At 37.8% G+C, this 22,413-nt stretch overlaps 3 protein-coding genes across 3 annotated transcripts; 2 read left to right on the top strand and 1 right to left on the bottom strand.

The window, feature by feature from the left end:
- Positions 1-1,092: 1,092 nt before the first annotated feature.
- On the bottom strand, positions 1,093-3,781 carry LOC149006096 (NAC domain-containing protein 54-like). The gene is made up of 4 exons (XM_089169428.1): positions 3,578-3,781; positions 3,146-3,429; positions 2,310-2,678; positions 1,093-1,626 (listed from the first exon to the last, which is right to left on the bottom strand). Exons 1-4 carry the CDS (start codon positions 3,732-3,734, stop codon positions 1,327-1,329), a joined length of 1,110 nt encoding a protein of 369 aa, XP_089025554.1. The 5' UTR covers positions 3,735-3,781; the 3' UTR covers positions 1,093-1,326.
- Positions 3,782-9,572: 5,791 nt separating this feature from the next.
- Positions 9,573-11,024, top strand: LOC149006095 (Pectin lyase-like superfamily protein). Its single transcript, XM_089136042.1, has 4 exons — positions 9,573-9,908; positions 10,046-10,401; positions 10,550-10,685; positions 10,815-11,024. The coding sequence occupies exons 1-4, from the start codon at positions 9,657-9,659 to the stop codon at positions 11,022-11,024; spliced, it is 954 nt and encodes a 317-aa protein (XP_088992168.1). The 5' UTR covers positions 9,573-9,656.
- A 1,915-nt stretch (positions 11,025-12,939) lies between these two features.
- On the top strand, positions 12,940-21,579 carry LOC149006094 (centrosomal protein). The gene is made up of 2 exons (XM_089169196.1): positions 12,940-13,149; positions 21,018-21,579. The coding sequence occupies exons 1-2, from the start codon at positions 12,949-12,951 to the stop codon at positions 21,204-21,206; spliced, it is 390 nt and encodes a 129-aa protein (XP_089025322.1). The 5' UTR covers positions 12,940-12,948; the 3' UTR covers positions 21,207-21,579.
- The last annotated feature ends 834 nt before the right edge of the window (positions 21,580-22,413 follow it).

The raw sequence follows: 22,413 nt of genomic DNA, 5'->3' as shown, positions 1-22,413 counted from the left end.
TCTCTACTTTCACGCCTCATTGAAATGAATATATATTGAAGGCTTATAACCAATCAATTCATCATATTTTAACTGTTTTGTAAATGTTATTTATTTAGTTTCAAAAGTTTTCATTTAGTGTGGAAACTACATACGAGTTGGTCATTTTCAAGGAATTATGAGATCGAATTGCCTAAGCATTGATATATGGTTATTTTAATACCAATCTGTATAAGCATTCAATTGCAAAAGAAATTGGAAAGAGAATTGGATGGAATTTGAGTTTAGTCTTTGGTAGTAGGAGTAGATCTTCTAGTTTTGTTCTCATCTATTGGATGGCAATTCAATGTACTATTTTGAGTATTCAGTTGTATATTCCTCCCATTTCTCTATTCTTAATTTCTATGTCATTTGTTTCCAATTTGAGGCTAGATAAATAGTTTTGCTCAATATATCTTTCGGCTTAATTTCTACCACTCCCAAGTCCCAACCACAATTGTTAATGCTAGCTACACTATTCAGATGGAGTCAATCTTTTAATATCCGTGATGGACCCGATACATTGAAAGGAAGTACTAGTCTTTAAAACCCACCCACCAAATTTCCTTGACAGTTAATACTAAGTTTAGAATTTTGATATATGCTTCACCTCTAAATCATCCTCTACCGTTGCTTATAAATTGTGCTATGCAATGTGGTGATCAAACCCTTTTAGCTTGGACCAGCTCAAACGAACTAGAAATTTGGGACTTAATTAAATAAAATAAAAAATCCTTTTAAGTGGTGAAAGATCGACGGCAGAGGTATAAAATTTTCAATTAATCCATTATTCAACTAATCCCCCTAGTTAAGTACTGCGTTCTAATTGGCCCATAATTGGTGCAAGAATATTTTAGGTTTACATCCCTATTCAGCTATTCTCTTGGTGGTACAATTATTGTTCCCATTTTCTTGCCCTTGGGTTTTAACCACAAACACTTCCTTTAAATTCCTTTTCTCAATCCTTTAATTTTTCCATATTAAATTGAGAAGATGTGAGATTTGAACACCACCCAGCAGGGGGAAAAGAATATCTATTGACTAAACAAACACACTCCACCAATGAAAGCCATCAAATTACAACCTCGTTTGAATTTCCTGTCAGATGATCATAATGTTCTCTACTTTCTATTATTCCATACAGAAACATCTTTAGTATGTATATCCCAATGAATCGTACGTAGTATTACAGTATTTGTAATTAAGTAAAAGTGTAAATACATCACTCGGTCATGAAGTCATCCATGTCAACTTAATGATAACTAATGGCTAGTTTCACTATTCTCAAACAATCCTCTACTTGCTCCTTCATTTATCATTCAGAGTAGAACCTGTACCATCCAAGTGTAGTTGTATGTCACCCAGTTTTGAATGGCTGAAATGGGTGTAATCTGGCCAGGGTAGAGCTTCGTGGTTCTCCTGAGAGGAACAGAGATAGAGGATATCCTCTAACATATGATACTTGTCATACATTAATGTTTGTTCATCGATAGTAAGCTTTGAGGATGACTTGGTCTCCACTGTATCCATCTGTGGGAAATCCTCCAATGCTAAGGGTGGATAAGAGAGCTGGTGCTGTAACCATGTGTAGTTTGGCATTGTTAAATCCTGCATCAACAAAATTTTGGAAGAGTATCAACAGGAGTTTAATTCATTAATTCCTTTTACAAAAAAGCACTAGTACTGAGAGAAACAAATTCAAATTAGAGGCCCCAAAAGAAGACTGTGACAAAGATCTGGAGAAAAAAAAAACTGAATAAACATGATGAAAAAGAGAAAGAATCATTATTTGCATCAGCTTGCATCAGTTTTTCGAATCTCAATAAGAAAAGAAGTAGTAGAATATGGTGGTGAATGAGATGGGAGTCAGTCAAGAGATTTTTAGGAGAAAGGAGAACTTTGAAAAGGGCGTTAAGTGCAACTTTTATTACTTTACCCCAAATATTCAAAAGACCCAGTACTGAAGGACCCATCTCCAGAGGGAAACCCTACTCAACTTTATGGGTAAGATCACATTCAATTAGGTCCATATTGGAATTAAAGACCATGCCATGCATCAAATTTTTTTCTTTCCTCACCGGAAAATCCATGATTGTGAACAAGAAGCCTCCATTAAAGTTAGGCACTAACTATTATTTCTCAAAATGTCCCATTCAAAGGTGACCCTACCAGGCTTCCAGTTAATTGATTAAGCAGTAACTAGATAGATCCTTTACATATGGTATCTTTTTGCTTCTTTTGATTGGAATAAAAATATGCATGCTTTTATCATGCCCAAGAAAAGAGTGTACCTTTGTTAGATTAGATGAACATTCCACACTGACCGAGCAAATATTCGTGGCACTATTTGCTTCATCTGATGCAAAAGGAACACTTAGATCGTCTGTAATGTTGCCATTGTCGATAGGTGTTCCCTGAGTGACTTCCGAGGAAGAAGCAGAAGGAAATTTTGAATAATCTTGTTGATCATAGTTGTCTTCTCCAACATATTTCATCCTCATCTGGGAGATGCTTGGGTCGTCCATTAAATCATCTGAACCTGAACCGCTTCCTCGTGTTTCTTTCTGATCAAGATCCGCCACGCTACTTTGTTCATCATCCTTTGCAGATTTGGTTTGCTGGATTGTTTTCTTGAATATACGACATAGTGCATAACCATCCTGCAGTTTGAAACCAATTCGATTTGGTTTATATATAGTATTTACCCAAAAAAGAAAAGAAAAAAAGATTGGTTTATATGGTAACAAAATCATTTCTTCTATCAATCTATGGTAGAAACTTATTATATGCCAAGAATCCATGGAAGTCCTAGTTATCACCCTGATCATTGAGCTACCATATTTCTTGATGCAAATTTACTGCAAAGATTGAAACCCATTCACTTGTTCACAGGAAAAATTAAATCTGACGACTGCCTTCTTTTGCTCAAGATCCTCAAGGACTGTTAAATGACCGTTCCTGAATACTACGCTATCTTAGCAAATCACATGCTTCAAAATTCCTATACGAACTGCTTTTATTTTCAGGGCGGTTTTCTATTTTTGTTAACCCTGCTAGTTCACTCAGCTGAAACTTCAAATGAGTTTGAAAGAAGCATATATATATAAGATTCATGATCTATCTATACCTTGAAAGGTGATCGGTTGCTGTTGTGGCAGAGGGAGTCAAGAAGACGATACTCGTGCATAACCCAATTGGTGCGGATGCCATGAGGAGCACGGCCTCTGTAATAAACCAATGTCTTCTTCATACCAACTGCTCTCTTGTGAGATTGCACCGTCCGGTCCTTCCCTGTCGCCTTCCAATATCCAGCTTTCGTTGCTCGATTAGTTCTTGACCCATTTGGATACTTTCGATCCCTTGGGCTAAAGAAATACCACTCCATATCTTTACTTGGTAAATATGATTTATCTGTAACGATCGACATAATAATACAGTAACAAATTTATGAATATGGAATCCATTTATACGAAATGAAATTAATGAGCTTCTGGAACACAGTTAATTTGAAGTTTATGTGGGATGATATATATAACATAAAGAAAGCAATCATTCGTACCTGGTAAGTCCCATGGCTCACATTTGTAGAGATCAACCTCTGGAATGATTTCAAGCTCAATTGTCCCACCATTGATTTTCCTATCGAGGTAGTATGAAACAAGCTCCTCGTCTGTCGGATGGAATCGAAACCCAGGAGGGAGACTAACAGGCGCCATTCTTTGTAGTACTGTTACAAACAGGAAGCAGAGAGAGAGAGAGAGAGAGAGAGAGAGAGAGAGAGAGAGAGAGGTGATGAAGCAAATGATAGGAGAATGAGTACAAGGGAAGTGGAGGGAATCACATTGAACAAGAAGGCTTGAATGACATTTAACTATATAGCCTACTGTTTGGAGCTTTTGGACCACAGACAAAAGAAACAACAGACATGGCGTTTAATTGTTTGGTTTGCTATTTCTCAAGGGCACAAAAAAAACCCATTAAAATAATAATAATCTTACATGAAAATTCTCAAAAGAAAAATATGATCTTCATCATATGTATGGAACCAAGAGATCTAGATTATGTTTCTCATATATATATATTTGCCCGTCAGATCAATATGTTCTTAAGGTGACTGATGGGATTCCAAGTGCTTAAGATCAGTTCCCCCTAATATTTATTCTTTGAAAGTATTTTAAGATATTAAATCATGGTGTTATTTCAACAGTGATATATTGTTATGAGTTATGACATCAGCATGGTGTGAGAGGTTTTTGTAGATTCTATGCAAGTGATTTTGTGTGAAAACTGAAAACCCCCCAAAGAGGATAAGAAGCTTCTCTGCTTTTGTCTGCTCAGAAACTTACAAAAACAGAGGCTCCTAAAAAGGTTGGGTGGGCCATGAACCGTCCAATCCCACAGACACGCAATACTATGCTATCTTTCTTTAAAAATTATTTATAATCCTCTTTTTTATATATAGTTTTTATTAACTTTTTTAACAATTATTTATTGTAGAATACAATGGCATTTACTCTTAAAGGAATAATCCACTGTTTCTCTAACATGAATAAAGTTCGCTGGGAGTGACAACGCATGGGATGGATGGATTCCTTCTTTCTGCCTTGAAGGTGGCAACAGCAGATCGATGGGGCCCTTATGGTTGTAACTTGTAACCTAACCTAAGGTAATAATAAATATTATATAATAGATCTCTGATTAAAGTATCACTACGTACTGTGTCATTAACTTTGCTTAATCCTTTGATTATGAAGCTACATACATTAATGCCCATGGGAGTTAGTTGTCATGCATTGTGTTATAAATTCAATTAATATTTTATTTTAAATTTTTATTTCTTGAAATCTAGGGGTTTTCAGTAATTAGTTCATCTAATTATCTGGCCTGGTATTGGGTTTAGAGGACTTGTACCTATATATGCTCCAACATTGGTGTGCTAGCTAATGCCCAGATTGATACATTGGATGGTGGGCCACATAAAATGGACGCGGAACGAATGTGGTTTGTGGGGTCCATACGTTCCTTTTCTATATTCTAACTTCTAAGAGGGAAAGAACACTTTAGCATTCAACAGTTGATGATGATGATGATGATGATGATTATCAGTTGGGGATGGACTGACTGACTGAGTCTCTGATATATACAATATTATGTAGCTGATCGCCAACTAGTCTACCTGGCAATCACACTGGCCCCCTCTTTTGCTTTTTCATCGGCTCTTTCTTTTTCTTCTTTACTGTTGTTTCTTCCCCTCCTGTATTGCCTTTTGTTTTCTTCTTCTTTTAAAATATGAATTTCTGTTTAGTTAAAGACACCCTAAGCCCTTTAATGATTACACGCAACACAATCTTTGACTGGTCTCTCTCTGGTATTTCACATCCATCCCTCTCCCTGTGTGACTGTGTCTGGTATTTCTTTCACAACTCAGTTCATGCCACTGGGAGATGTAAAGTTAACTGCAGAAAACCAACTCCCTCCCTCCCTCTCTCTCTCTCTCTCCCAAACAGCCACAAGTCACAGCTGCTGTAAAACCTGACTAGACTACAGAAACCCCCCACCCCCCAAGCTGCAGAGAAACATTAATAAACGATTGGATGAATGTCTTTCACATATCATAAATGTAGATGATATATATATATATCCTTTCTATGTTAGAAACGTCAAGTATAATTGCACCAGGAAAATAAATAAAAAAACCGTTAAGTAAGATTTATGCATGTGATAGCTTCTTTCTCAGAATGTGGAGGCCAGAGGGAGAGGAGACTGCAGGTGGTGGGGCTAGCTTTTGCCGAAAGACCCTTTACTTCCCAACAGTCCCTGGCAAACGCTGATCACTCCATTCCCTAACTCCAAGTCATGAAGAAATAAAAGAGATTATTCCGATCCCAATTACTCTTTGGGGTTCTTTCAATTCATAATTCATACCCCAGAGATACCCCAGAGAGCAAGGAGCAGTAGTAGATCGATCGAGCTATATACGTACGTACATATATAGTTAAGCACAGAAAGTTGAGTTAAAAATGCTGACCATATGTAATATTGTTTTGATTGAAACTTTGCTTAATTGTTCACTACAAGGGGATGGACCGCGCGGATAGATCGATCGAGATCCACTATCAATCATCAAGAGAGTTCTAAAGTCATGCTTTCTTTAATTCCCATACATCTTATAATTAGAGAGGATAAAAGAAGCGTGCGTGGCATGGAGAATTGGCCATAAGCACTGGATTCGGGGAATGTCGGCCATGATTTGCGTGCAAAGCCAAATTTACAGATTCTTCTCTCAATTAAGTTTCATCAGATCAACGTACGTAGCAGCATCCAAGGGAGAATAGCAGATTCTTTTTTCTTTAAATTTTCTTCATTTCTTTCATGTGCTAGCTGTGGTTAATGTATATTATCTTTCTTCTTTTTCAGATACTATTGTTAATTTAATATCTTAAATATTGTTATTAATGTAAAAGCTACGCCTGGGTCTACATGTTCATCTGACTTAACATAAACCGCGTAAAAGCAAGCATATGTAGACAAGTTTCATACATAATACAATGGCATGCAGCTGATATCATAAATATTTATAAAGAAGTGCAATTAAATAATATTCCACAAGAAGCAAGGAAAGAATATGATCTGGCATGTAATTAAAAGATATCATGCTATAATAAAAATGTGCTCACAAGGAATTGGAGTCACACATCAACTGTGGAACTAACATTAGGTATTATTTTAATGTAACATATATAGGCTCCTAGGGGAAGGGTTAATTCTTGATCTAAGCTAGCGGGGTGAGAAAGCCAGTCAGTAGGAATGTGATGTATAAATCAGTTTTTTTTTTTTTTTTTTTTTTTTTCTTTGGTGGAAACGTATAAATCAGTATGTGAGTAATCACAATTGTTAAATGATTTGGCAAGAGCATCTGTTATGTGCTTGGAGTAGAATGAGAGCTCAGATCCTCTACCCCTAACCTGTATGTGCCTTCATGCATACTCTCACACTCACATGTGAGGGTCTCATACTGTTAGGTCTGATGCGAGCAGTTGTGACTGTGCGTCTCACTATCTTATGTGAATGTAGAAGCATGGAAATACAGACAGGTTAGACCATTGGGGGCATATAATTTGAATATACAAAATGATTACAACTATACCTTATTATTCATGTCTCCCTCAAATTGTATAGAAGAAATTTGTTGTAATTCATTGCGAATTAAGTTATGGGAAAAGAAAACTTAATTTGTTGGGGGCGAATAAGCATGAGTACTGCATGAGTACTCTGTCTCTCTATTCTCCATGTGAAAAAACGCACTACCCCAGTACTCCTACCCCTGCCTCTTGTATTGAAGAGGAAAGAGATTTACATGCAAAGAAATCATGGAAGTGCTAGCTATATAGCTAGCCAGCGTAAGCTACAACTCTCACATAGAAAATTAAACCACTTTCCCAACATCATATAAGTAACTTTCTGAAAATACCAGCCCATACAATCCTAAAAGATTTTCTCGAGCCCTACACTTTATTCATCACCCTTTGGAGCCCGTCTACAAACACAAGTAACACAATGAAGACATAGTAACCCCCCAACATATGATTCATTATCGAAAAGGCAAATAGGGCAGACAAGAAGGAAAGCAATAAAGTGTGTTTGCATTGCCTATCTTACTAAATCATAAAGAGTTTCCCTAAATTTATTATCTTTAAACTAATATAAATCATTTCATTGGCACCTATATTAACTGCACCCTACCACGTAAATGGCCAAAATAAAACTATGAGTTTTTTACATGAGCCCCCTTCATTTTCATGGAAAACAAACCGCACCCCCTCTAAAATCAAAACCTTGCAAATACCCCCTCCACCGTTAACCCCGTTACTTAGGACTGTTAAATAATTTAAATATGACCATATTATTCTCAAATATGGTAACATTTGAATTTCATTTTCAAGATCTTTTTACATGCGCCCCTTCCATTTTCATGAGAAACAAGGCGCACCCCCTCTAAAAAAAATAAAAAATAAAAAACCTTGCAAATACCCCCTCCAATGTTAACCCCGTTACTTAAGACTATTAAATAATTTTAATATGACCATATTACCCTCAAATATGGTAACGTTTGAACTTCTTATTTTCAAAACCATGCCACCTCACTCCTCACAGTTACTCACGATGCCTCGTAATCTGTCATGATCACCATTGACAATCAACCCCCACGATTACCACCGGAGGAATATTTGAGGAGAAGCAGTGTGTACTTCACTTGTATTTTTTTTTTCTTGTTTTTTTTCTTCTTCTCCTGCAATTTTTCTTCTCCTCAAATGTTCCTCCAGTGGTAATAGTGGGCATTGATTGGCAGTGATGATGACAGATTATGAGGCATCGTGAGTAACTGTGAGGAGTGAGGTGGCATGACTTTGAAAATAAGAAGTTCAAACGTTACCATATTTGAGGGTAATATGGTCATATTAAAATTATTTAATAGTCCTAAGTAACGGGGTTAACGGTGGAGAGGGTATTTGCAAGGTTTTTTATTTTAGAAGGGGCGCACCTTGTTTCTCATGAAAATGGAGTGGGCTCATGTAAAAAACTCGTGAAAATGAAGTTCAAACGTTACCATATTTGAGGGTAATATGGTCATATTAAAATTATATAACAGTCCTAAGTAATGGGGTTAACAGTCGAGGGGGTATTTGTAATGTTTTGATTTTAGAGAGGGTGCGGTTTGTTTCCCATGAAAATGGAGGGGGCTCATGTAAAAACATCCATCAACCCTATTCATGCAAGTATTGTCTTTAAAAATAACAAGTTGAAATGCACACATATTTTATATAGATAAATGTATTATAGTTTTGAAGTTAAGTTATAATATCAAAACTCACAATATTGTTTTAATACAAATATTAATTAGACGTAAAAAAATTTTGGTAGATTAATTAGAGGGGACAACTTCTTTAAAGAAAGATGAAGCTCCGTGACAATTTTGTTTAGGGGGTGGGAACTATAACATATACCACCAGAAGCGCCGAATCTTTGACCTCTTTCTTCACTAAGAAGTGTCGGTATGAATTTGAAATCGTCTTCTTTTAATTGAAATACCTCCACATTAATAGACTCTTAATTATTAATTAATAAAATAACTTACAACTCTTAAAGGAAGAAATTAATACTGTCACCACATTAATAGGCTCTTAATTACTAATTAATAAGAATAACTTACAACTCTTAAATGAAGAAATTTATACGTTATTAAGGATCGCATTAAGAAACTTAGTGAGTTTTTGTTTTTTTTTTGCCATGTATATAAGTTCAGGTCTTCTTTGTTCTATACATCCCTCAGAGCTCAACACCATTACAGCTTGGATTCAAATTTGCAAAGTTTCATTCAAAATATCAGGATTGTGGTTGTCTGGTTTCAGTGCTTTTTCTTAAAGCTAGGTTCTTGATCAATATTTTGATATTCGACCAGGTTAAAAACCATGATGAGGCCCCAAAACATACGACTTTTTGCAATTGTCATTCTTCTAATCTTTCTAGCAAAATTCAGCTTTGCCTCAAACGTGATCGATCGCTGCTGGCGTAAGGACCCTAATTGGCGAAACAAGAGGCAAAAACTTGCTAAATGCTCAGTAGGGTTTGCAGGGAAAATGACTAATAATATTGGTGTTGGGGTAACTTATTACAAAGTGACAGACCCAACAGATGATCCGTTGGACCCAAAGGTTGGGACTTTGAGGTACGGAGTGACAAAAATTAGATCTGGGAAGGTTTGGATTACCTTCCAGAAGGATATGCTAATCAAACTCCAAAAACCGCTTATTGTTGGCAGTTACACCACCATCGATGGCCGTGGTGTCCATGTTCAAATTGCTCATGGAGCTTGTTTCTTGCTCAATAGGGTAAGCTATAAATATATATATATATATCAATAATCATTCCGGCCTGGCCTTCACTGGGAGTCATCTTAACCTTAATTGGCTACACTTTTCATATCTCCTAATTATAACATACATAATAAATTTAACAATATTTGCAGGTGAGCAATGTGATCATCCATAACCTGAGGTTTCACCACTGCAGTTCCCAAACTCCTGGTGAAGTGATGGGTCCTGGAGGAAAAATGTTGAAACTACAACAGGTTGACGGTGATGCAATTCGCCTTGTTGGGTCTTCGAAAGTTTGGATTGATCACAACACCTTCTATGAGTGTCAAGATGGTCTGATTGACGTCACACGAGGCTCTACTGATATAACCATCTCAAACAACTGGTTTCGGAACCATGACAAGGTGATGCTTCTGGGTCACCATGATAGTTTTGTTCAGGATAAGAACATGAAGGTAACTGTGGTCTTCAACCATTTTGGTCCCAATTGCAATCAACGCATGCCCAGGTGATCAAATTCCTCACGCTAGCTAATTAAGCTACATATATACTTGCGCGTCTTTCATGTTCCATGTATATATATATCTAGCTCTCCGTCAGTTTTGAAAATTGAAATAACGTGCTGCTTACACAATTAAAATATGCATGGGCCGCAGGGTCCGCCATGGGTATGCACATGTAGTGAACAATGTTTACCAAGGTTGGGCACAGTATGCCATCGGAGGAAGCATGAACCCCAGCATTAGGAGCGAAGCCAATCTCTTTATAGCACCAAAATCTGGGAACAAAAAGGTAAACATCCACCGCTAGCTTGCTTTTATTTTCGACTGTTCTAGCTTGGAAGAATTCTTTTCCGACTGCATTTACTTCAATTCCATCGATCCTTCTCAAAAACACGATTTCCATTCAAAAATAAAACAGGTGACATGGAGAGAAGGTGATCAGGGTGAGACAGGATTATCATGGAATTGGCAATCCGTGAATGACATCTTTGAGAATGGAGCTCATTTTAGACAAAGTGGCAATGGAAGACAAATGCCTCGCTATAACCGTGAACAGAGGTTCCCAATATCGGATGCAAGAGCCGTAAGGTCCCTAACAAGATCAGCCGGCATCCTGCGAAAGATTTAATTGCAAATTCAAGGATACGGAGATGAAAGAATAAACGCATGCAACAGTGATCATCAGCATTGTTACTAGATTAATATTATTTTTATAATTTATTCAATCTGAATTCATTCTTAATTGTTACCTTCATTCTTATTCCGATGCAGTCATGCAGATCATGCATGTTATCACTAAGAAACAGTACTCTGTTTTAATACAAACAAATACAAAGAATTTGCACTACCTTGGGTAGGAAAAGAACTTTATTAGAAGGAGAAGCCACGATTACAACCTAAACTTAAAACATCAAATAAAATAAGTCATCAAACATGACGAGACGGTGCATGTGTAGGTAAATAAAAGCCTCCTGAGTTAAAGCACACCTTCCTTAGGCAATGTATCAGCAACTATATTCACTTCCCTGGGCACATGATTGAAGGATATGCATACAAAAGCACTAGCCATACGCATGATATCTGAGATTAGGGGAAAAACCTTCCAAGGGGCTCAGTAGGATGTTTTTTTCAAGAATGGTTATTAGTGCTTGGTTATCATTTTCAATCTCCACCTCACTCAATTGAAAATCTTGTGCCCATCGTAGAGCTTGCCTCATGGCCATTGCCTCTATAGTGAGAACATCTTGTGATGTTGTACCACGACTAAAGCCAAACAACATCTTACCCATATGATCACATGCAATGCCATTATACCCAACTAAACTCTTCTCCTTGAACAAAGAACAAGAATTTGCACTAAGTACCCATATGTAAGCACATGTTACAATTCGTGATCACATCATCAGCTAATGAAGTGAGTGATCAGTTGATTAATGATCACTTTTTCTACTTACAAAAGAAAAAGTGAATGACTCGATTTGAGTTGACATGTGATGGGCATGAATAACTATGACGTATTCAAGATAAAATCCAATGGTGCAGAATCAATATTTAGTTGTAAATATGAATTTTTATTTTTACATTATAAGGGTTTAGTATTTTACTAATTTACAAAATCAAATCCCTCCATTCACCCGACTCACCAATCTCTCTATTTTGTTTTTGCCCTAACTTGAAGATTAGTATTTCTAGAATTCCATTCTTCAAAATCGACCATTCTCCCATACCCTAGTCTAATGTTAGAAATTCATTAAACTATTTGTTTCAACCTATGTGAAGGGCTCTGATTTGGTCATTGGGAGGGTTTGTGGTTCAATTTCAAATTTAAGGGTGTCGTTTGTAATGATTCTCCATGCCCTCTGAATGGCAAACACTTCTTTGTGGTTTCTTCTTCTCTTTGTCATCAATGAATTCATCTTTTTCATCAGCACTTGCTTTTTCTTCCAATTTCGTTTGATTTCGACTTTGAAGGAGGATTATTTCTAAATTGTTCGTTACAATTTAGATTTGTTTTGCCATGATTATTCGCCCCCTTCATCACCGCGGCACCGCCTCTATTGCTTCCGCCTCCAAACCCTTCATACATACTCCAAACCCTCCATCTATGTATGAAGAATGGAACTCTAGAAATGCTAATCTTCAAGTTAGGGCAAAAATAAAAATAGAAAGATTTAAGAGTCGGGTAAATGGAGGGATTTGAATTTGTAAATCAATAAAGTATTAAACCCTTATAATGTAACAACAAAAATTTATATTTCAACTAAAACCCGACCTTTGAAACTGCACCGTTGGATTTTATTTTGAATTCGTGGCATAATCTAGGCCATTGGTAGATACTACAAATAAAAATCCTAACTACGAAGAACAACCCTAGCAAACAATTAATGGGCCTAATGTGGGCTACAAGAATATTTTCCGTAAAGAAAACCCATTGGGTTTATTGTGGAATAACAATTAGGCCCAAAATATGTCCTCAGTAGTTTGTCCCTACGGGAGGCATGTATAAATTAGAGAAAGAGAGCAGCAGAGTTGAGGCACAGGAAGGAAGCATCATGTCGTTCCTTTGGGAGAAAAGTCAGTCATGGCGGTGGATCGTTCGGAAAACTCGGGATTCGAAGCCGTTCTTCATAGCCTTCGCTACGGTGTGTGGAGTAGTTCCTGGCGTTATCGGCTATTGTGTCATGCAACTCACTAGCTCACGCAACGAGCAGCTCGAAGCTCAACTCCGCAAGAACGCCAGACCCGAGTCTATGGTAACAATGTCATTTTCTGCGATCCTCCCTGCTGTCCTCTCCATCTCCTATGGGTTTCAAAAATCTCTAATTTTCTATAGAAGCGTTTGTAAATATGTGTTTGCCTAAACCATTTTATTTATCCAATATCTTATTTCATTCGTAAGGTCCTTCTTTGTTCTAGCATACTTAAATATGAATTTTATTTTCTCAATTATAATCATTCTATCCCCTGGATGGATCTCCTGTGTGTAAAGTGTGATTCACATGAAAGACCGCATTTGTGAATACGTTTGGTAAAAGTTTAACCTAAAATACTGGAAAAAAAATTTAGTTGTGGAAGTCATGTTGATATTTAATTTCTTTTAATTTAAACTTTCCAATGTTGTAAAAGTTATAAGATATTGCTTAGCCTTGGCATTGTTGATTACACGATTGAATGATGAATATGGCATAGGATTTATGATTTCTAAAAATTGGGCAAAGGCCCAACAGGCCTAGACAAGATACCGCAACATACATTTATGGGAGAGGATTACCGAAACTCACTGGAGAAGATCTTCAAGGGAGGCGACTTTCTTATTAAGGAACTCATGGAGAGATATAGAGATGACAAGAAAAATTTTCACATGGTCTTCATAGATCTGGAAAAAGCCTACAGACTTAATTTTGGAATATTCTAGAGAAGAGAAGGGTATCTTGTAGATATAAACATAATTGAACAAATGTATGCTGATGTGGTGAATACCCTTGGAATAGAATTTTTTTCCCGGGGGTGGGGGGTGGGTGGTGGGGGGGGGGGGGTGTGGGGGCAAGGTAGTGAATCCCCAATGTCAAATGGGCTACACTAAGGATCAGCCATAAATTCTTATTTCTTGTGTTGTTGTGGATGATCTTCACAGATGATATTTTCTTGCTAGATGAGACAGTAGGGGTTAATGCTAAAGTGGAACTTTGGAGAATAATGTTGGAACCAATAGGTCTGGAGATAAGTAGAAGTAAGATCAAACAGTGGTGTCTAAATTTGCCATTTTGTAGTGGATGATGAAGTGGTGAACATTGATTAGTAGAAGATCCCGCAACTTTTGCTGTTTAGGACCAATGGTAAACAAGGGGGTGGCATATATGTCAATGTTGCCTAAAGGATTAAAATAGGGTAGTGGAGAGGTCTGACCAGAATATTGATGATTAATGTACCCCTTTAAAGGAAACTTTTATAGGACTATCATTAGACTGTCAGATGGAACATTAGGCTGTGAAGAAGTGCCATTTATATAAACTTGGTTTTGTGTAGATGAGGATGTTGAACTAGATGAGTAAGAAAACTAGGAAAGATAATGTAGCGAATGAACCTAATTGATCTGGGTTAGGAGTAGCTTCAATACATCATAAACTTAAGGAGAGTTGATGAAGTGGTATGGCCATATTAAGGAGGCTTTAGATGCCCTAGATTGGAGGAGTTACCTGATTATGATTGAGGAATCAAAAGAATCAGTGTTAAGCCTGAGATAATATTAGGGTAAGTGGTGAAGAAATACAGGCTTAGCTTAGGTCTTCTTGCTAGCATGACATCAAGAAGAGCTGATTGGAATACTAAAATCCATGCAGGTGACTTCATTTAGTTAGATTGTGATGATCTGATGCTTTTCCTTCTACACTATTTATGTTTGTTGGAGTCATGGCTAAATGGCATACCTAGTGCATGAGGTTTCCACAGTCCCACCACTGCAGAGACTGGGGAGGGTTATAGTGTATATAGTCTTATCACCACCGTGTAGAAAAGGTTGCTCCCCACCTGAAAACCGCAACTTCTAGGATGCGATGGAGTAACCTTATGGAGACAGGAACTGTGTGGCTCTTGAAATTTTAGTTTGCAGATTTAGTTTAGATTGTGGTTTCTGGGAATATAATTGGGTTAAGGGTAGAGTAGTTTAGCAGAATGAAACTTCGGTAGAAGTTTGTAATTTTTTTTTCCACTCCCTTTTTTCCCAAAGAACTTCTCCACTTGTCTGTACTAAATTCATTTATTCAATTCCCTAATACTGGAAGATAGAATTTGAAATCATCCAATGGAGCTCATAGAGTTTGGAGGGACAGCAATGCACTGCTCAGTTGTATATGTCTTTGTACAGTTTCAGAGGATATAACTTCAACAGCTGATGAAGGAATAAGAAAAGGATCTGTCAAAGGACTGTGCTGTGGATACTTAAAAAACCTCGCACTTTGATTACTAGTCGCTTCAAGCACCCCCCCCCCCGAAAAAGAAAAGAAAAAAAAAAAGAACCTAAAAATAAAATACTTGGTTAGTAGTGCAGACTAGAAAATAGCAGATTGAATGAGATTGTCTTGAAGGCTCAGTTATGATGCTGTTTGTTCCTAAGTCAGGTCAATTCCCTGAAGTTTATATTATTGTTATATGCTTCTTCCCTTATTAATTTCTGCTGCTTCTGGTTATCCATGCAGCTTACCCCATTTAGTTTTGATTAGGCTAAGTTTATGTTTTTAGTTGAAGTTTAAATCAAATATATGGGGTTTGTTTTCTGATTAACCCCTATTTGTATGTGGTGATTATAATCAGAAATGCGTACAGCATGCAGAAGGTAAAAAGTTAGCTATGGTTTCCACTCAACACCTAGTTGCTGTTTGTGGACAGTAATTTTAAGTGCTGAAGGAAGCTTAGATGGTCATATTAGCAACTGATTAGTGATAGTCTTGAATTATGGTACATAAATATATTCTTTGAAATGTCTGGATGATCCCCCCCATCTACATTCACTGAAGAAGAAAAATAGCGTTCTTGGAATAAAGATCTAGTTTTGAATTAAAAGGTGCTTCTAGACTGGTAATTAGAATGTAAAACTATTGTTTATACATTATACCATTTGAGTGAAAATTTGTGGGACCTAAGAGTGGTGGGACATGGTTGATCCCTCATCCTTACTTTTTGTATGTTGGTCTACAATTGAGTCTTGTGCATCGCTAGGGAGACTAGAGACACCTTTATCCCTCGGTCTTTTCACCCTACGTATTCATGAGTATAATACTCTCCTTTCAAAAATTTAATGTGGAAAGTGGACATGATTTCAGTTTACTTGAGATCTGTGCAAATATGAACCAGCTTCACTCCGAAAAAGGTTTATCATGATAATTTATTGAGAGAGTTGTCTAAGGTGGTATGTTCATATTCATCAGAGGCATAGTGGCACACCACCATAGAGGAGTGATATGATCCTTATTGGAGGAGCTAAAGCGGCAGACCTAAAATAACCTTATTCGCAGTGGTGAGGAAGGACATGTATAGGCTAGGTCTTACCAAATATGACCCAAGGTCCAGCACCGACACGGCAACACAGGTCGACATGTCGGGCGACTTTTTGAGGGGGTTCAGTGAAAAATTGACCCCCAGTTTCGAAGGGCATTTGGGGTCATTTTTGCCTGAAATTTGACGTGGAGCCTAATTTGAGGCCAATAAACACATTGAGAGTGTTATTTTGACCTAAAACATCACCTAGACTAATGTTCTTAATCAACCCATGTCCGACTGTATGCGGGCGAAAGCCCCGAAACTAGAAATCTGAAAACGCATACAAACCAAATCATCTAAAGTCTACAATTCATTATACAAGTACATAGAGTCATCCAATCATATAAAATCTCCAACTCTCAATTCCAAGTACTGTGCCTAGGTGGATCGAACTCCATTTGACTGTGCTATCTCCAATGATCCTCTAACAAACTCACATATTGATCCCATCTCATACGATACTGATAGTACTCTAGATAATCATCAATTGCAGCGTTATAGCGGTCATCCTCCGCCTCCAAGAGAACTCCCATGTGAGGGAAGTGAGAAGAGGGCCAAGGAAGGTGTTGCATGCTTGATGATGTTACTATTGGTGCCAATGACTGTGAAGTCATGGACTCCTTAATAGACATTGGCCTCCTCGAGAGACCATGGTCATAGTAAGTATCGCGGCTATCGCCTTGTGAGTGCCCACAATACGAAGTACTAAAGGGGATACCCATACCCATACCCATACCGTATTGTCCATGTGAAGGAGGGATGCCATATATACCGGTAGGCCAAGTAACCGATGTGGAGCCTACGGACTCATCCAAGCTCAAGGACCCCATCAGTCCTATTAAGTTGCCTACCGGATCCAAAGGATTAACATAAGAACCATAGGATATATAATCGTAAGAACCGTAAGCTTTGTGCAGGAGGGTGACATCATCATAACCACCTCTGTGCTGTTGCTGGTTCCCATGGCCCTTCCCCTTCCCCTTCCCCTTCCGGTGGTGGCTCGGCCTTGTATCAAAATATTCACGACCACGGTGCTGATCACCACCATGATCATAATCCTGGGTGGCATGTGTGAAATGAATCTCCCCAGTGTATCTAAATGGGGGTTGATGTGTCTTTGGTAGTGGAATATGCAAACACTCTTCAAGGCCTCCACCGCCACCACCACCACCATCATCATCATCATCCCTCACAGTCTGACTAGGAGGGAGTGTGTCATATGGATCGTCATCCTGCCGTTCCTGCGTGCCTGGTGCCATCATCCAATCCTCATCAATAGTAGCAGCTGCCTCTGCATGTGCCTGACCCTCTCGAGAGGCCATAAATTCATTCACATCAACCGCTACAGCTCGAGCTAGCTCTGGGTGAGGCCTCCCTCCAGGTTGGTCCAACGCCGGCTCACCCTTGTCCAACATCCACTGAGTGAGGGGATCTTGGTCATCTATGCCCACCTCAAATATATCATCGAGATCGATGTATTGCCTACTATTCTCAGCCTGCTTCCTAACATGTTGTATCTTCAACCTCATATTATAGTGACAAAACACCAGATCATTTAGACGTTGGCTTCCCAACCGGTTGCTCCTCTTGGAGTGGATCATGTTGAATGTACTCCAATTCCTCTCACATCCAGAGGCAGAGCAAGCCTGAGACAGGATCTTGATCGCCAATCTCCGAAGGTTTGATGCACTGTTCTTAACACTTTCTCTTTCGTAGTTTTTTCTCATCTTTGTTTTATTTTATTTTTTCCCTCCTTTTAAAAACTCCTTTTGGTTTTTCTTTTGCCTTTCTCTCATTTCTCTTAGTTTCTTTGTTTTTTAATTTTTATTTTCCTTATTGTATTTACTTTTTCCTTTTCCCCTCCCTTTCTCTAGCTAGAACTCTGTTTTCCCTACATTTAACTATTTGGATCCATCATCCTGGTAGCCAACCTCATTAGTTGGACAAGGCTGACTTTGTTGTTGTTGTTGGGGAGTTGGCTGGGATTGTCTAGTGTTGTGGGAATGCTTTTGTTATTGCATTGTATCCATTTCAGAGTTGGATTTACATATGAGATTCAATTTAGTCGTCAGTTTTCCTTGTTTGAGTTATTTTCCAGTTTCATTTTTCCTTATAAGAATATATGTTAGTTGGAGACAGAGTCATCAATGTGATCTTTCCTGTTCTCTGTCTGTCTAACCTTTTCCCCCAGTAAGGTTCGTTGCCTCTGTGTGTCCTTGCCCTCAAAGCTCTAGACCCAAACCTTGCTGGAACTGAGAACTAAATCAAACTCAGAGACGGTTCTCCTTTTAATTGGATCTGAGTTTCAGAGTATTTAATCTCCTTTTACCACTGGCTCTGACTTGAGAATTCTATTTGTTTCTTATGTTTTAGAGTTTCTTTACTTTGGTAGTGATTCCAAAACACTGACCCAGGGTTGCATTAGGTTCAGTGGGATCAGAATTTTATTCGAGTAGCCTTGTTAATAATTCCTTTTAAGAGCGCCAAAAACAGCATGCATGTAGTGTCTGGAAATGAATCTATGAGACCTTGAATATGTATGGTTTGTCTATGATCTGTGCAAATTTGGATTTGGGAAGGTCTACTAACACAACTCTGAAGGTACAGAGGAGAAAATCAGAATTAAGGAAACCTGAGGAGTCAGTACTTTCCTTTGCTGTCCTGTGACTCTGTGAGTTGGTATTGGATCAAGTGATAAGTCACTACCAATGATGTAAAACATGGGCAGTTGGAACCAGCTTTGGATAGACCCATGTCAAGCCAGCCACAGGTCTTCTAGAAGGGCCAAAACACCATTCACGTGAGATGTGTTAGCCAATTTTTGTCTTGTGTGGCAGTCCTCTTTTTTGAAAGTTTTACGGGGCCCAAAATCAGATTCCATGGAGATTCTTGGGAGTATAGAAGCTTAGTTTGGTTTCTGTTTTAACAGTTATTGCTTTTATTTATTCATGCATAATTAGTTTGTATTTCTCTGGATTTCTAGTTTCAGTATTAGTGAGTTTCAGTTCTTGTTATAGCTGAGAATCTTAGCTAAATATGTCAGCAAAGTTTAATTTCTATTTTAGTAATGAGAAGTCTCTATTTTTGTTGGGCAAATATTTGCTCTCTATATATACGGCTTAACCATACATGATTATTAAGTCTCCAATTTGTTTGAGGATTTTATTTGAAGCCACAAGTGGAATAATTGGGACTGGTAGGAAAGGAATAAGGGTGAGATGCCATTACAACATTACTAAAGGAACAGTTTGACAGTGAATAAATGAACTACAACAATGAACAAACTCCACAGAAGCAAGTAAAATAGAAAATCTAGTCACACAAGTTAAAAAAGGGACATCTAGGCTCAGTGATTTGATGTGTGGCTGTTTACATCTGTGTCTCCTCTGATAAGTCCTAAATCCATGAGTGAGGTCCTCTGCCTCTTGCCACTGCATGTAGTCTGCTGAAGCAATGAATACTCCAAACAGTGGTTGTCTGTTATGAATGAGATGTTTTTTACATTAGCCTTGGAATACCTATCAAAAGTCTAACGTAATCAACTCTAGCATAGGCTACTCAGTAGGGGCTTCCCACTAACCAAGAAACAAAGATTTGATCTATGAACATGAATGATTTTCCCTTCTTTACCTCTCCAAATTTAATTTTTTTTGGGGTAGAGTTTTTATCCCTCTGAATAAAGAGTTAGTAAAAAAATAACCTCAAATACTGCTCAAACTGATTAATTTTTTATATTTCTGGATCTAGTTTACACTAATGTAAATTAACTCATTCTTTTGGTAGACTTGCTAGGAGAAACCTTGATCTATATCAACTTCCCCTATTAAAAAGGCTAAGTACAGCATGAAGCAGTGGCGGCAGAATCTCTGTAGCAATGACCGTCTCAAAGCTGCTCCTTGATCTGTCATCATTCTTTATATCACAGAACTGATGAAATACGTGGAACTTAAGTCTTTTTTTAACACTCCTAGTTGAAAATGGTTTTGTGGTTCATCGGAAAGGAATTGATGACAAAGTTCAGGCTCTGTGGATTTATAATATCCAGTTAATTTACCTAACATTTTATTGCTAATGCAGTGAATTTATTTCCATTGATTATAAATATGTTTCTGAAAGATTTCCTCTGATTTGCCTAGATTAATGGATAAAGTCATTTGCGTTCTGGCTGTGACTCTGAGTGAGGCTTACTATTTTGTTATGGTGGATGAGATACTATAATCATTTGATTACCCAAAAGAAAAACGATCTATAATCTTTTAATACGTATTAAACCCTCTGCCTCCTTTTTTTTGTTTTTTTTTTTGTTAAATAGAATTTTTTTTTTTTTGTGAAGTTAAATAGAATTTGTCATTAGCTATTATATTATGAATGTGTCATAGGATATTAAATAATAGAAGTGAAGATTTGGCAAATTTTCCTCCGCTGAACAGCCTTGATACTATTTTAACTCGAATAGCACTCATAGTTTCAGAACTGCCTGTTTCCCATTATCATTAGCATCATAATAGACCCTATTCTTTGATGATGCACTTCCCTATTGCCAATTACTAAAGCTTTTGGTTATTTTCTTGTGCTTGTGAATCAGATGATGGGACAAGTTAACAAGGAAAGGCTGGCTGAATTCCTCGGGGAGCTCCAGCGGAAAGAGGACACAAATGACCGATATGTGGCTGCTTTAAGAGGAGAGACACTGACTAGAAACCCTTATGTTAGGATTCAACCGGTTCCAAAGCCAAGCAGCACTGAAGCTGTTAAGGAGTCGAAGTCTGAGTAGTGGAACATGGTCGGGATGTGTCTTGGGAGTGTTTGTCTATGTAACACCAGACTTCCAAGTTAGCTCTTGACGCCAAATGTTAAAACAACAAAGTTGTTGTAGGCTGTTGGATTTGTTCATTGTAGTTCCATAAACACTGTCACTCCTGTGTGGCTAGTTGAGCTTCTGTTTACAACATGAAATTCATATAGACAGAGTTCTTTATTCCCTTCCCCAGTCAAACTGCAAATGTCGATTATAAGATCAGTCACAGTGACAATTATTTTACTGGTGCATTACAGTTTGTAATCGTACTAAGTACTAACTGGTGAACTATAAGTAATTGAAATGCTTCGATACAATGTTAATTAGATACTGTCCTTGTCCGTTCTGGCTGTTCATTCAGTTTATTGTTTTTGGCCTTGACAATGGCCATTTACACGGCACGATAGGCTCAACTTTGATGTGTTGCACTCTGTGTCAAAGATTCGGATGCATACAAGCTCTATGTCACAGCCTTAGTTCTTAACTAAGCCAACTGCGCCGGCACTTAGCACTTACTTGCATTAAGTTAGCAAAAAACCCAACTAAAGAGAGTAGAAGAAAGTTTCAAAGAGAACCTTAAGAGAACTTGTATTGATCACTTGTTTGATGGTTTGTACAAATGGTTCCTTCCCCTATTTATAGGTGAGATATGATACCATGAATGATTATGATTATGTACAAGTATCTATAATCTAATGGTTAGGAACACCTTAGTAAATCTAGATATTTCTTAGAACATTTCTAGAGACAAGATATTTTCTAGTTGTAAGATTTCTCTAGAATCTCTTCTCTTTTTAGAATGTAGATTAAGTGTAGCCCATTAATAACTCTTGCTAAATTGGGCTAGACCATATGTGGCCTGTTAATATTATACCATTGGGTCCATAACAAATTGGGTCATGCCATGATAATTCAGGCTGTGTCATTCTCCCCCGCTTAATTCGTCGACGTCCTCATCGTGGAACCTCCTTATATGTTATTGGAACTGTCACAATGCATTTTACAGTTCTCAACTTGCTTCACTCTCGGACAATCTCTTCTATTTCACCAAATACTCTCGACTCGGAAGCACCTCGCGTTTGCGCATTACTCGATCCACTATTATATACTCTGCCTCCTTGTCATAAGATGTTATGCTTGTAGGTGCCTTTGTAGAAGTCGCACGACTAGAATCCTCCGCATC

The sequence above is a fragment of the Hakea prostrata genome, chromosome 9 (assembly GCF_041222555.1).
Source record: "Hakea prostrata isolate BN-2017 chromosome 9, UWA_Hpros_2, whole genome shotgun sequence".
In the NCBI taxonomy this organism is placed as follows: domain Eukaryota; kingdom Viridiplantae; phylum Streptophyta; class Magnoliopsida; order Proteales; family Proteaceae; genus Hakea; species Hakea prostrata.
This window is presented reverse-complemented; position numbering and strand designations above follow the sequence as displayed.

Excerpts from the sequence above, each read along its gene's own strand:
- LOC149006096 (XM_089169428.1), bottom strand. The coding sequence starts at position 3,734 with ATGGCGCCTGTTAGTCTCCCTCCTGGGTTTCGATTCCATCCGACAGAC. Across the intron at positions 2,679-3,145 it reads GCAACCGATCACCTTTCAAG|GATGGTTATGCACTATGTCG; the intron begins GTATAGATAGAT and ends TTCAAACTGCAG. Across the intron at positions 1,627-2,309 it reads GTTCATCTAATCTAACAAAG|GATTTAACAATGCCAAACTA; the intron begins GTACACTCTTTT and ends TTGTTGATGCAG.
- LOC149006095 (XM_089136042.1), top strand. The coding sequence starts at position 9,657 with ATGACTAATAATATTGGTGTTGGGGTAACTTATTACAAAGTGACAGAC. Across the intron at positions 9,909-10,045 it reads CTTGTTTCTTGCTCAATAGG|GTGAGCAATGTGATCATCCA; the intron begins GTAAGCTATAAA and ends CAATATTTGCAG. Across the intron at positions 10,402-10,549 it reads TGCAATCAACGCATGCCCAG|GGTCCGCCATGGGTATGCAC; the intron begins GTGATCAAATTC and ends CATGGGCCGCAG.
- LOC149006094 (XM_089169196.1), top strand. The coding sequence starts at position 12,949 with ATGTCGTTCCTTTGGGAGAAAAGTCAGTCATGGCGGTGGATCGTTCGG. Across the intron at positions 13,150-21,017 it reads ACGCCAGACCCGAGTCTATG|ATGATGGGACAAGTTAACAA; the intron begins GTAACAATGTCA and ends CTTGTGAATCAG.